The sequence below is a fragment of the Coregonus clupeaformis genome, unplaced genomic scaffold (assembly GCF_020615455.1).
Source record: "Coregonus clupeaformis isolate EN_2021a unplaced genomic scaffold, ASM2061545v1 scaf0170, whole genome shotgun sequence".
Lineage (NCBI taxonomy): Eukaryota > Metazoa > Chordata > Actinopteri > Salmoniformes > Salmonidae > Coregonus > Coregonus clupeaformis.
In genome coordinates this window covers 558,281-572,038 of record NW_025533625.1, presented here as the reverse complement: position 1 = coordinate 572,038, position 13,758 = coordinate 558,281, and the positions used below count along the sequence as shown (strand labels likewise).

The following is a 13,758-nucleotide window of genomic DNA, read 5'->3' as shown; positions in this document are numbered from 1 at the left end:
GTAAAATAGTGACAGAGTAACAGAGTAACAGAGTGACAAAGTGACAGAGTAACAGAGTGACAGTAAAATAGTGACAGAGTGACAGAGTGACAGAGTAACAGAGTGGCAGAGTGACAGAGTGACAGAGTGACAGAGTGACAGAGTAACAGAGTGACAGAGTAACAGAGTGACAGAGTAACAGAGTGACAGTAAAATAGTGACAGAGTAACAGAGTAACAGAGTAACAGAGTGACAGAGTGACAGAGTGACAGAGTGACAGAGTAACAGAGTGACAGTAAAATAGTGACAGAGTAACAGAGTAACAGAGTGACAAAGTGACAGAGTAACAGAGTGACAGTAAAATAGTGACAGAGTGACAGAGTGACAGAGTAACAGAGTGACAGAGTGACAGAGTGACAGAGTAACAGAGTGACAGAGTGACAGAGTGACAGTAAAATAGTGACAGAGTAACAGAGTGACAGTAACAGAGTGACAGAGTAACAGAGTGACAGAGTGACAGAGTGACAGAGTAACAGAGTAACAGAGTGACAGAGTGACAGAGTGACAGAGTGACAGAGTAACAGAGTGACAGAGTGACAGAGTGACAGAGTAACAGAGTGACAGAGTGACAGAGTAACAGAGTGACAGTAAAATAGTAACAGAGTGACAGTAACAGAGTGACAGAGTAACAGAGTGACAGTAACAGAGTGACAGAGTAACAGAGTAACAGAGTGACAGAGTGACAGAGTGACAGAGTGACAGAGTGACAGAGTAACAGAGTGACAAAGTGAAGAGTAACAGAGTGACAGTAAAATAGTGACAGAGTGACAGAGTGACAGAGTAACAGAGTGACAGAGTGACAGAGTGACAGAGTAACAGAGTGACAGAGTGACAGAGTGACAGAGTGTAACAGAGTGACAGAGTAACAGAGTGACAGTAAAATAGTGACAGAGTAACAGAGTAACAGAGTAACAGAGTGACAGAGTGACAGAGTGACAGAGTGACAGAGTAACAGAGTGACAGTAAAATAGTGACAGAGTAACAGAGTAACAGAGTGACAAAGTGACAGAGTAACAGAGTGACAGTAAAATAGTGACAGAGTGACAGAGTGACAGAGTAACAGAGTGACAGAGTGACAGAGTGACAGAGTAACAGAGTGACAGAGTGACAGAGTGACAGTAAAATAGTGACAGAGTAACAGAGTGACAGTAACAGAGTGACAGAGTAACAGAGTGACAGAGTGACAGAGTGACAGAGTAACAGAGTGACAGAGTGACAGAGTAACAGAGTGACAGAGTGACAGAGTGACAGAGTGACAGAGTAACAGAGTAACAGAGTGACAAAGTGACAGAGTAACAGAGTGACAGTAAAATAGTGACAGAGTGACAGAGTGACAGAGTAACAGAGTGACAGAGTGACAGAGTGACAGAGTAACAGAGTGACAGAGTGACAGAGTGACAGTAAAATAGTGACAGAGTAACAGAGTGACAGTAACAGAGTGACAGAGTGACAGAGTGACAGAGTAACAGAGTGACAGAGTAACAGAGTGACAGAGTAACAGAGTGACAGTAAAATAGTGACAGAGTAACAGAGTAACAGAGTAACAGAGTGACAGAGTGACAGAGTGACAGAGTGACAGAGTAACAGAGTGACAGTAAAATAGTGACAGAGTAACAGAGTAACAGAGTGACAAAGTGACAGAGTAACAGAGTGACAGTAAAATAGTGACAGAGTGACAGAGTGACAGAGTAACAGAGTGGCAGAGTGACAGAGTGACAGAGTGACAGAGTGACAGAGTGACAGAGTAACAGAGTGACAGAGTAACAGAGTGACAGAGTAACAGAGTGACAGTAAAATAGTGACAGAGTAACAGAGTAACAGAGTAACAGAGTGACAGAGTGACAGAGTGACAGAGTGACAGAGTAACAGAGTGACAGTAAAATAGTGACAGAGTAACAGAGTAACAGAGTGACAAAGTGACAGAGTAACAGAGTGACAGTAAAATAGTGACAGAGTGACAGAGTGACAGAGTAACAGAGTGACAGAGTGACAGAGTGACAGAGTAACAGAGTGACAGAGTGACAGAGTGACAGTAAAATAGTGACAGAGTAACAGAGTGACAGTAACAGAGTGACAGAGTAACAGAGTGACAGAGTGACAGAGTGACAGAGTAACAGAGTAACAGAGTGACAGAGTGACAGAGTGACAGAGTAACAGAGTAACAGAGTGACAGAGTAACAGAGTGACAGTAAAATAGTGACAGAGTAACAGAGTAACAGAGTGACAGAGTGACAGAGTGACAGAGTAACAGAGTAACAGAGTGACAGAGTGACAGAGTGACAGAGTAACAGAGTAACAGAGTGACAGAGTAACAGAGTGACAGAGTGACAGAGTAACAGAGTAACAGAGTGACAGAGTAACAGAGTAACAGAGTGACAGAGTGACAGAGTAACAGAGTAACAGAGTGACAGAGTAACAGAGTAACAGAGTGACAGAGTGACAGAGTAACAGAGTAACAGAGTGACAGAGTGACAGAGTGACAGAGTAACAGAGTAACAGAGTGACAGAGTAACAGAGTGACAGAGTGACAGAGTAACAGAGTGACAGAGTGACAGAGTGACAGAGTAACAGAGTAACAGAGTGACAGAGTGACAGTAAAATAGTGACAGAGTGACAGAGTAACAGAGTGACAGAGTGACAGAGTGACAGAGTAACAGAGTGACAGAGTGACAGAGTGACAGAGTAACAGAGTGACAGAGTGACAGAGTGACAGAGTGACAGAGTAACAGAGTAACAGAGTGACAGAGTGACAGAGTGACAGAGTGACAGAGTAACAGAGTGACAGAGTGACAGAGTGACAGAGTAACAGAGTGACAGAGTGACAGAGTAACAGAGTGACAGTAAAATAGTAACAGAGTGACAGTAACAGAGTGACAGAGTAACAGAGTGACAGTAACAGAGTGACAGAGTAACAGAGTAACAGAGTAACAGAGTGACAGAGTGACAGAGTGACAGAGTAACAGAGTGACAGTAAAATAGTGACAGAGTAACAGAGTAACAGAGTGACAAAGTGACAGAGTAACAGAGTGACAGTAAAATAGTGACAGAGTGACAGAGTGACAGAGTAACAGAGTGACAGAGTGACAGAGTGACAGAGTAACAGAGTGACAGAGTGACAGAGTGACAGTAAAATAGTGACAGAGTAACAGAGTGACAGTAACAGAGTGACAGAGTAACAGAGTGACAGAGTGACAGAGTGACAGAGTAACAGAGTAACAGAGTGACAGAGTGACAGAGTGACAGAGTAACAGAGTAACAGAGTGACAGTAAAATAGTGACAGAGTAACAGAGTAACAGAGTGACAGAGTGACAGAGTGACAGAGTAACAGAGTAACAGAGTAACAGAGTGACAGAGTGACAGAGTAACAGAGTGACAGAGTGACAGAGTGACAGAGTAACAGAGTGACAGAGTAACAGAGTGACAGTAAAATAGTAACAGAGTGACAGTAACAGAGTGACAGAGTAACAGAGTGACAGTAACAGAGTGACAGAGTAACAGAGTGACAGTAAAATAGTGACAGAGTAACAGAGTGACAGAGTAACAGAGTGACAGAGTGACAGAGTTACAGAGTAACAGAGTGACAGTAAAATAGTGACAGAGTAACAGAGTGACAGTAACAGAGTGACAGAGTAACAGAGTAACAGAGTAACAGAGTGACAGAGTGACAGAGTAACAGAGTGACAGAGTAACAGAGTAACAGAGAGACAGAGTGACAGAGTAACAGAGTAACAGAGTAATAGAGTGTGTACCTGCGGCGTCGTGGAGACCCTGCTGCAGTAGATTGACTCTCTGGGCGATACTCAGAGCTCTGATGTGGACCTTGTCTGCCAGAACCTGACACACACACACACACACACAGTCATTAAAAACGTCCTGTTTAAGCTGGGTTAAGGTTTGTAAGGCCAGTTTAGTGTGTGTGTGTGTGTGTGTGTACCTGGTAAGCCAGTTTGCGGACGCTCTCCTTGACGTCCCTGGTGCGTTTCAGTATCTTGGGGAGGGTGACAGAGGAGGGGGCGATGCAGGACAGAACGGCTCGACGAACCTCCGGATTGGAATCATTCTCCAAGATCAACAGATAGGCTGGAGGAGGGGAGAGGGAGAGGGAGAGGGAGAGGGAGAGGGAGAGGAGAGGAGAGGAGAGGAGAGGAGAGGAGAGGAGAGGAGAGGAGAGGAGAGGAGAGGAGAGGAGAGGAGAGGAGAGAGAGGAGAGGAGAGAGGAGAGAGGAGAGGAGAGGAGAGGAGAGGAGAGGAGAGGAGAGGAGAGGAGAGGAGAGGAGAGGTGTGTTGTGACCGGGACCTTTAACACCGCTGGTTCTGTGGATCCCGTTTGTCTCGCCATGGCCAGAGAGGTCTGGATCCTGACAGTGTGTGGTGGTATCAGTACCTTTAACAGTGGGACAGTGCTGGTTCTGTGGGTCCTGCAGTCTCGCCATGGCCAGAGAGGCCTGGACCCTGACAGTGTGTGGTGGTATCAGTACCTTTAACAGTGGGACAGTGCTGGTTCTGTGGGTCCTGCAGTCTCGCCATGGCCAGAGAGGCCTGGACCCTGACAGTGTGTGGTGGTATCAGTACCTTTAACAGTGGGACAGTGCTGGTTCTGTGGGTCCTGCAGTCTCACCATGGCCAGAGAGGCCTGGACCCTGACAGTGTGTGGTGGTATCAGTACCTTTAACAGTGGGACAGTGCTGGTTCTGTGGGTCCTGCAGTCTCGCCATGGCCAGAGAGGTCTGGACCCTGACAGTGTGTGGTGGTATCAGTACCTTTAACAGTGGGACAGTGCTGGTTCTGTGGGTCCTGCAGTCTCGCCATGGCCAGAGAGGTCTGGACCCTGACAGTGTGTGGTGGTATCAGTACCTTTAACAGTGGGACAGTGCTGGTTCTGTGGATCCTGCAGTCTCGCCATGGCCAGAGAGGCCTGGACCCTGACAGTGTGTGGTGGTATCAGTACCTTTAACAGTGGGACAGTGCTGGTTCTGTGGTTCCTGCAGTCTCGCCATGGCCAGAGAGGTCTGGACCCTGACAGTGTGTGGTGGTATCAGTACCTTTAACAGTGGGACAGTGCTGGTTCTGTGGTTCCTGCAGTCTCGCCATGGCCAGAGAGGTCTGGACCCTGACAGTGTGTGGTGGTATCAGTACCTTTAACAGTGGGACAGTGCTGGTTCTGTGGTTCCTGCAGTCTCGCCATGGCCAGAGAGGCCTGGACCCTGACAGTGTGTGGTGGTATCAGTACCTTTAACAGTGGGACAGTGCTGGTTCTGTGGTTCCTGCAGTCTCGCCATGGCCAGAGAGGTCTGGACCCTGACAGTGTGTGGTGGTATCAGTACCTTTAACAGTGGGACAGTGCTGGTTCTGTGGGTCCTGCAGTCTCGCCATGGCCAGAGAGGCCTGGACCCTGACAGTGTGTGGTGGTATCAGTACCTTTAACAGTGGGACAGTGCTGGTTCTGTGGTTCCTGCAGTCTCGCCATGGCCAGAGAGGCCTGGACCCTGACAGTGTGTGGTGGTATCAGTACCTTTAACAGTGGGACAGTGCTGGTTCTGTGGTTCCTGCAGTCTCGCCATGGCCAGAGAGGTCTGGACCCTGACAGTGTGTGGTGGTATCAGTACCTTTAACAGTGGGACAGTGCTGGTTCTGTGGGTCCTGCAGTCTCGCCATGGCCAGAGAGGCCTGGATCCTGACGTTGGGGAACTTGTCTGTGACTCGGACCAGCATGGCCTGGTGGATCCCGTCAAACAGGTCAGTCGTCTATCTGGGCGTTTTCCGCCATGCTGCCTAGCAACTTGTTGATCAGCTGACACACGCGGAACCTCACGGCGTGGCTGTTGGCCTTGTGGGACTGAGGGGGGAGAAAGACACTGGGGTTAGAGCAGAGACGTAGCATCAATACCTAGACTACTGTCCCCGTCTCTGTCCACTGATACCATCAGAGTAGTGTTGGAGATGTCCTGATCAGATATACTGTCCCTGTCCACTGATACCATCAGAGTAGTGTTGGAGATGTCCTGATCAGATATACTGTCCCTGTCTCTGTCCACTGATACCATCAGAGTAGTGTTGGAGATGTCCTGATCAGATATACTGTCCCTGTCTCTGTCCACTGATACCATCAGAGTAGTGTTGGAGATGTCCTGATCAGATATACTGTCCCTGTCCACTGATACCATCAGAGTAGTGTTGGAGATGTCCTGATCAGATATACTGTCCCTGTCCCTGTCCACTGATACCATCAGAGTAGTGTTGGAGATGTCCTGATCAGATATACTGTCCCTGTCTCTGTCCACTGATACCATCAGAGTAGTGTTGGAGATGTCCTGATCAGATATACTGTCCCTGTCTCTGTCCACTGATACCATCAGAGTAGTGTTGGAGATGTCCTGATCAGATATACTGTCTCTGTCCACTGATACCATCAGAGTAGTGTTGGAGATGTCCTGATCAGATATACTGTCCCTGTCTCTGTCCACTGATACCATCAGAGTAGTGTTGGAGATGTCCTGATCAGATATACTGTCCCTGTCTCTGTCCACTGATACCATCAGAGTAGTGTTGGAGATGTCCTGATCAGATATACTGTCCCTGTCTCTGTCCACTGATACCATCAGAGTAGTGTTGGAGATGTCCTGATCAGATATACTGTCCCTGTCTCTGTCCACTGATACCATCAGAGTAGTGTTGGAGATGTCCTGATCAGATATACTGTCCCTGTCTCTGTCCACTGATACCATCAGAGTAGTGTTGGAGATGTCCTGATCAGATATACTGTCCCTGTCTCTGTCCACTGATACCATCAGAGTAGTGTTGGAGATGTCCTGATCAGATATACTGTCCCTGTCTCTGTCCACTGATACCATCAGAGTAGTGTTGGAGATGTCCTGATCAGATATACTGTCCCTGTCTCTGTCCACTGATACCATCAGAGTAGTGTTGGAGATGTCCTGATCAGATATACTGTCCCTGTCTCTGTCCACTGATACCATCAGAGTAGTGTTGGAGATGTCCTGATCAGATATACTGTCCCTGTCTCTGTCCACTGATACCATCAGAGTAGTGTTGGAGATGTCCTGATCAGATATACTGTCCCTGTCTCTGTCCACTGATACCATCAGAGTAGTGTTGGAGATGTCCTGATCAGATATACTGTCCCTGTCTCTGGTAAATCTCATAAATATATAATAATCTCTCCTAAATAAATCTGGACATCAACCTGACCAGACCAGACATCTTTAACCATTATCACGTCACACTGTGTGATGTCACCTAAATAAATCTGGATATCAAACTGGCCAGATTGTACAATTTGCTTCAGTTTCTACGATTGGCTTGTGAGGCTACGTCAGCTGACATAGGCTACATCAACTGCAGCAGTGTGTCTGACCTAAGCATGCGAGGCTACGTCAGGCATTCCCAGCACCAACAGCATAAGCATCTCTCTATGCTTTATGCACGAGTTCGGAAAAAGTATGTGTAGTTTTCACATACAAACTATATATGCCCCAACTCAGGATCAAATAGGCTTCCCCAAAATAACATGGTCACTGTGATGCCCCAACTCAGGATCCAATAGGCTTCCCCAACTCAGGATCCAATAGGCTTCCCCAACTCAGGATCCAATAGGCTTCCCCAAAATAACATGGTCACTGTGATGCCCCAACTCAGGATCCAATAGGCTTCCCCAAAATAACATGGTCACTGTGATGCCCCCAACTCAGGATCCAATAGGCTTCCCCAAAATAACATGGTCACTGTGATGCCCCAACTCAGGATCCAATAGGCTTCCCCAAAATAACATGGTCACTGTGATGCCCCAACTCAGGATCCAATAGGCTTCCCCAAAATAACATGGTCACTGTGATGCCCCAACTCAGGATCCAATAGGCTTCCCCAAAATAACATGGTCACTGTGATGCCCCAACTCAGGATCCAATAGGCTTCCCCAACTCAGGATCAAATAGGCTTCCCCAAAATAACATGGTCACTGTGATGCCCCAACTCAGGATCCAATAGGCTTCCCCAAAATAACATGGTCACTGTGATGCCCCCAACTCAGGATCCAATAGGCTTCCCCAAAATAACATGGTCACTGTGATGCCCCAACTCAGGATCCAATAGGCTTCCCCCAACTCAGGATCCAATAGGCTTCCCCAACTCAGGATCCAATAGGCTTCCCCAACTCAGGATCCAATAGGCTTCCCAACTCAGGATCCAATAGGCTTCCCCAAAATAACATGGTCACTGTGATGCCCCAACTCAGGATCCTATAGGCTTCCCCAAAATAACATGGTCACTGTCATGCCCCAACTCAGGATCCAATAGGCTTCCCCAAAATAACATGGTCACTGTGATGCCCCAACTCAGGATCCAATAGGCTTCCCAAAATAACATGGTCACTGTGCTGCCCCAACTCAGGATCCAATAGGCTTCCCCAAAATAACATGGTCACTGTGATGCCCCCAACTCAGGATCCAATAGGCTTCCCCAAAATAACATGGTCACTGTGATGCCCCCAACTCAGGATCCAATAGGCTTCCCCAAAAATAACATGGTCACTGTGATGCCCCAACTCAGGATCCAATAGGCTTCCCCAAAATAACATGGTCACTGTGATGCCCCAACTCAGGATCCAATAGGCTTCCCCAAAATAACATGGTCACTGTGATGCCCCAACTCAGGATCCAATAGGCTTCCCCAAAAATAACATGGTCACTGTGATGCCCCAACTCAGGATCCAATAGGCTTCCCCAAAATAACATGGTCACTGTGATGCCCCAACTCAGGATCCAATAGGCTTCCCCAAAATAACATGGTCACTGTGATGCCCCAACTCAGGATCCAATAGGCTTCCCCAAAATAACATGGTCACTGTGATGCCCCAACTCAGGATCCAATAGGCTTCCCCAAAATAACATGGTCACTGTGATGCCCCAACTCAGGATCCAATAGGCTTCCCCAAAATAACATGGTCACTGTGATGCCCCAACTCAGGATCCAATAGGCTTCCCCAAAATAACATGGTCACTGTGATGCCCCAACTCAGGATCCAATAGGCTTCCCCAAAATAACATGGTCACTGTGATGCCCCAACTCAGGATCCAATAGGCTTCCCCAAAATAACATGGTCACTGTGATGCCCCAACTCAGGATCCAATAGGCTTCCCCAACTCAGGATCCAATAGGCTTCCCCAACTCAGGATCCAATAGGCTTCCCCAACTCAGGATCCAATAGGCTTCCCCAACTCAGGATCCAATAGGCTTCCCCAAAATAACATGGTCACTGTGATGCCCCAACTCAGGATCCTATAGGCTTCCCCAAAATAACATGGTCACTGTCATGCCCCAACTCAGGATCCAATAGGCTTCCCCAAAATAACATGGTCACTGTGATGCCCCAACTCAGGATCCAATAGGCTTCCCCAAAATAACATGGTCACTGTGCTGCCCCAACTCAGGATCCAATAGGCTTCCCCAAAATAACATGGTCACTGTGATGCCCCAACTCAGGATCCAATAGGCTTCCCCCAAAATAACATGGTCACTGTGATGCCCCAACTCAGGATCCAATAGGCTTCCCCAAAATAACATGGTCACTGTGATGCCCCAACTCAGGATCCAATAGGCTTCCCCAAAAATAACATGGTCACTGTGATGCCCCAACTCAGGATCCAATAGGCTTCCCCAAAATAACATGGTCACTGTGATGCCCCAACTCAGGATCCAATAGGCTTCCCCAAAATAACATGGTCACTGTGATGCCCCCAACTCAGGATCCAATAGGCTTCCCCAAAATAACATGGTCACTGTGATGCCCCAACTCAGGATCCAATAGGCTTCCCCAAAATAACATGGTCACTGTGATGCCCCAACTCAGGATCCAATAGGCTTCCCCAAAATAACATGGTCACTGTGATGCCCCAACTCAGGATCCAATAGGCTTCCCCAAAATAACATGGTCACTGTGATGCCCCAACTCAGGATCCAATAGGCTTCCCCCAAAATAACATGGTCACTGTGATGCCCCAACTCAGGATCCAATAGGCTTCCCCAAAATAACATGGTCACTGTGATGCCCCAACTCAGGATCCAATAGGCTTCCCCAAAATAACATGGTCACTGTGCTAGAACTTTGGATTGGCGATTTTGTGCATTTTATCAAAATCCCATCAGGTAGCCTGATTTCAGGGATTATTAGGGTAATCGTTCTTCTTGCACAGCATGTAAACGTTTTAAATCAAACTATTATATTAAATCTGACTATTCCCAATAAAAAAAAAGTGAATTAACTATTAATTAACTTAATAGTTCTAAGATATCTAGCTGGAAAACATTTAGTGGTGAATTCCATACTGTAACTAGATCACCAGGCTAACATGCTGAACAACAGTGACTCCCAAGGCTCCGGTCTCTCCTCGTTGTATTCCCTACTGTAACTAGATCACCAGGCTAACATGCTGAACAACAGTGACTCACAAGGCTCCGGTCTCTCCTCGTTGTATTCCCTACTGTAACTAGATCACCAGGCTAACATGCTGCACAACAGTGACTCACAAGGCTCCGGTCTCTCCTCGTTGTATTCCCTACTGTAACTAGATCACCAGGCTAACATGCTGAACAACAGTGACTCACAAGGCTCCGGTCTCTCCTCGTTGTATTCCCTACTGTAACTAGATCACCAGGCTAACATGCTGAACAACAGTGACTCACAAGGCTCCGGTCTCTCCTCGTTGTATTCCCTACTGTAACTAGATCACCAGGCTAACATGCTGAACAACAGTGACTCACAAGGCTCCGGTCTCTCCTCGTTGTATTCCCTACTGTAACTAGATCACCAGGCTAACATGCTGAACAACAGTGACTCACAAGGCTCCGGTCTCTCCTCGTTGTATTCCCTACTGTAACTAGATCACCAGGCTAACATGCTGAACAACAGTGACTCACAAGGCTCCGGTCTCTCCTCGTTGTATTCCCTACTGTAACTAGATCACCAGGCTAACATGCTGAACAACAGTGACTCACAAGGCTCCGGTCTCTCCTCGTTGTATTCCCTACTGTAACTAGATCACCAGGCTAACATGCTGAACAACAGTGACTCACAAGGCTCCGGTCTCTCCCTCGTTGTATTCCCTACTGTAACTAGATCACCAGGCTAACATGCTGAACAACAGTGACTCACAAGGCTCCGGTCTCTCCTCGTTGTATTCCCTACTGTAACTAGATCACCAGGCTAACATGCTGAACAACAGTGACTCCCAAGGCTCCGGTCTCTCCTCGTTGTGTGCTTGTAAACAAGCGTGTGACTGGGGACTACCGGTAATGAAACATTATGCGACCGGTGAAATGAAGAAAGTGATCTGCTTTATCTCCTAATGTATTTCACAAGTCGAATGAAGATATTTACTTTAAAAAAGTACCTACAAATATTCAAATGTATAAATAAATTTTAAAAAACTCAAAAAGAAATTGGTTCAACGGTATTGAAAAACCACCCGGTGGGTGTACGGCCCTAGCCTTCCACCATAGGGCCCTGGTTATAAGTAGCGCTCTACATATAATAATATAATATATAATATGCCATTTAGCAGACGCTTTTATCCAAAGCGACTTACAGTCATGTGTGCATACATTTTTACGTATGGGTGGTCCCGCCATGCTCTACCAGCTGAGCTACAGAGGACCACATAAGGGATAGTTTGAGACTCAGAGTTCTAGTACCTCCAACAGGAAGTTGAACATGTAACTGAGGAAGGGGTTCTGGTCCTCTTCTTCATCCTCCTCCTCCTCTTCCTCTCCTCCCTCGGTGGAAGGAGTCTGGAAGCTGGTGGAGAACTTGGAGACGAACTCTATAATGTTCTCCACGGCCGGTTCTCGCTTGTACACGATCATGGCATGTTTCAGGCACTGGACAAACTCCTCATGGAACAATGTCTTGTCCTCCAACTAGAGACAGGACAGGCACACAGGACAGACAGGCACACAGGACAGACACACACACAGGACAGACACAGGACAGACACACACAGGACAGACACAGACACAGGACAGACACAGAGGACAGACAGGACAGGCACACACACACACACACAGGACAGACACACACAGGACAGACACACACACACACACACACACACAAAGGACAGGCACACACACACAGGACAGACACAGGACAGATAAGACAGGCACACAGGATAGACAGGCACACAGGACAGACAAGACAGGCACAAAGGACAGAGAGGAAACAGGTTGGGTCAGGATGGTGGTTCTCTTACTGGTATTAGAAAGAGAATGAACAGAATCATTGATTTAAACATATGTGTCACTGTTTGTGTGTCTGTACCCTGATGTACAGTATGTGTGTTTCCCTTGTATCTGTGTGTGTATACATGGGTGAGTGTATAAGTGTGTGTTCATAGGGTATGTGTACTTATAGGTATGTGTGTGTGTTTATAGGGGTGTGTGTGTGTTTATAGGGGTGTGTGCTTATAGGTATGTGTATGTGTTTACGGGGGGTTTACAGGCGTGGGTTTACAGGGTGTGTACCTTGTTGTACGTGTTCTTGAGACTGGCCACCAGTTTAGCCTTGTTGTTGTGTCCTTTCTGAGCGCGCTGAAACGCCTCCTTTATCGCCAACTCACTGTCCCCAGTCATCTTCTCTCTCCTGAAGAAAAACAATAATACAGCTAGCTATAACGTTATCATTCAAACCAACACAGGTATAGCTTTAAACTACTCTAGCTGGCTAGTTAGCTCCAAAAAAATACAATAAGCCAGGCTAACGTATTCTACAATGCAGGGAAGCAGCCGAGGTATGTGACTGGAAAATTGGGTTAAACATCCAACAACAAGCGATGTTTGCTAAGTGGCTATTCGGCGTGTATTTAGCTATCTAACTAGTAGTTAGCTACAGTATTAAGTGCTAACGACGTTGGCTATCTAACTCTAGTTAGCTACAGTAGGTCGTTTGCGAAACTTTTACGAATTTCTTCAAATGATCCATTTCACTATTCCAGACGAATATCTCACCCGTCCTCCTTGGCTAGAAAAGCTATCTCACATAAAGTAATCTATTATCCAATAATTAACCGTTTTAAAAAGCTAAAACATAGCTAGCTAGCTAGCTAACGTTTCTCTCCAGCCACTCCTCAAGCTCTCTACGGACACGCGAGGCAGAAAAACATCGTCTATCTCAGGGGTACCAAAGAGGTTGGAAACGAAAATTATATGTTTCACAAAAGGATTAATATTGCCAATATTGTTGATTCGTAAATAAATGAAATATAACACATAAATGAAAATGTAATTTCAGTTTTCTGTTCCTTACTTTCTCTTGACAACTCGAGCCGTTTGTCGTCTCTCCGTCTGCCGCCTGTTTTCAAACGTAACTGCCAGTCTCGCGAGAGGTGAGATCAGTCTCTCGAGATTAGCGTTGGCTACCACCATCTAACCCTAAATATACACGACTATCCCCAACAAACCCACCATCCCTTCCCACTACTTTTGGCCCTAACAGATCCTGCACCATTACATTTTTACATTTTAGTCATTTAGCAGACGCTCTTATCCAGAGCGACTTACAGTTAGTGAGTGCATACATTTTCATACATGCAGGCCGTTGGCCTGGGAGGATGGACACACTTCTCTCAAAACCCCCTGTAGATCTTCTGCACTATAATCTCTGACACCTCCAAAAAAATGTTCTGCTGCTGCTTTCACCAAATCAATCTTCT

General features: G+C 46.6%; 1 protein-coding gene across 1 annotated transcript in view; it reads right to left on the bottom strand.

Moving 5' to 3' along the window:
• LOC121554516 (condensin complex subunit 3) overlaps positions 1-13,486 on the bottom strand; it is a gene marked incomplete at its 3' end in the record, with an annotated part of 51,020 nt that extends 37,534 nt beyond the window's left edge. Inside the window, 7 exon segments of the mRNA XM_045213914.1 lie at positions 3,790-3,874; positions 3,975-4,120; positions 5,647-5,779; positions 5,781-5,876; positions 11,747-11,971; positions 12,572-12,689; positions 13,353-13,486. Of these exon segments, the coding sequence (XP_045069849.1) occupies positions 3,790-3,874; positions 3,975-4,120; positions 5,647-5,779; positions 5,781-5,876; positions 11,747-11,971; positions 12,572-12,689; positions 13,353-13,471 (922 nt within the window).
• Between the last annotated feature and the right edge of the window lie 272 nt (positions 13,487-13,758).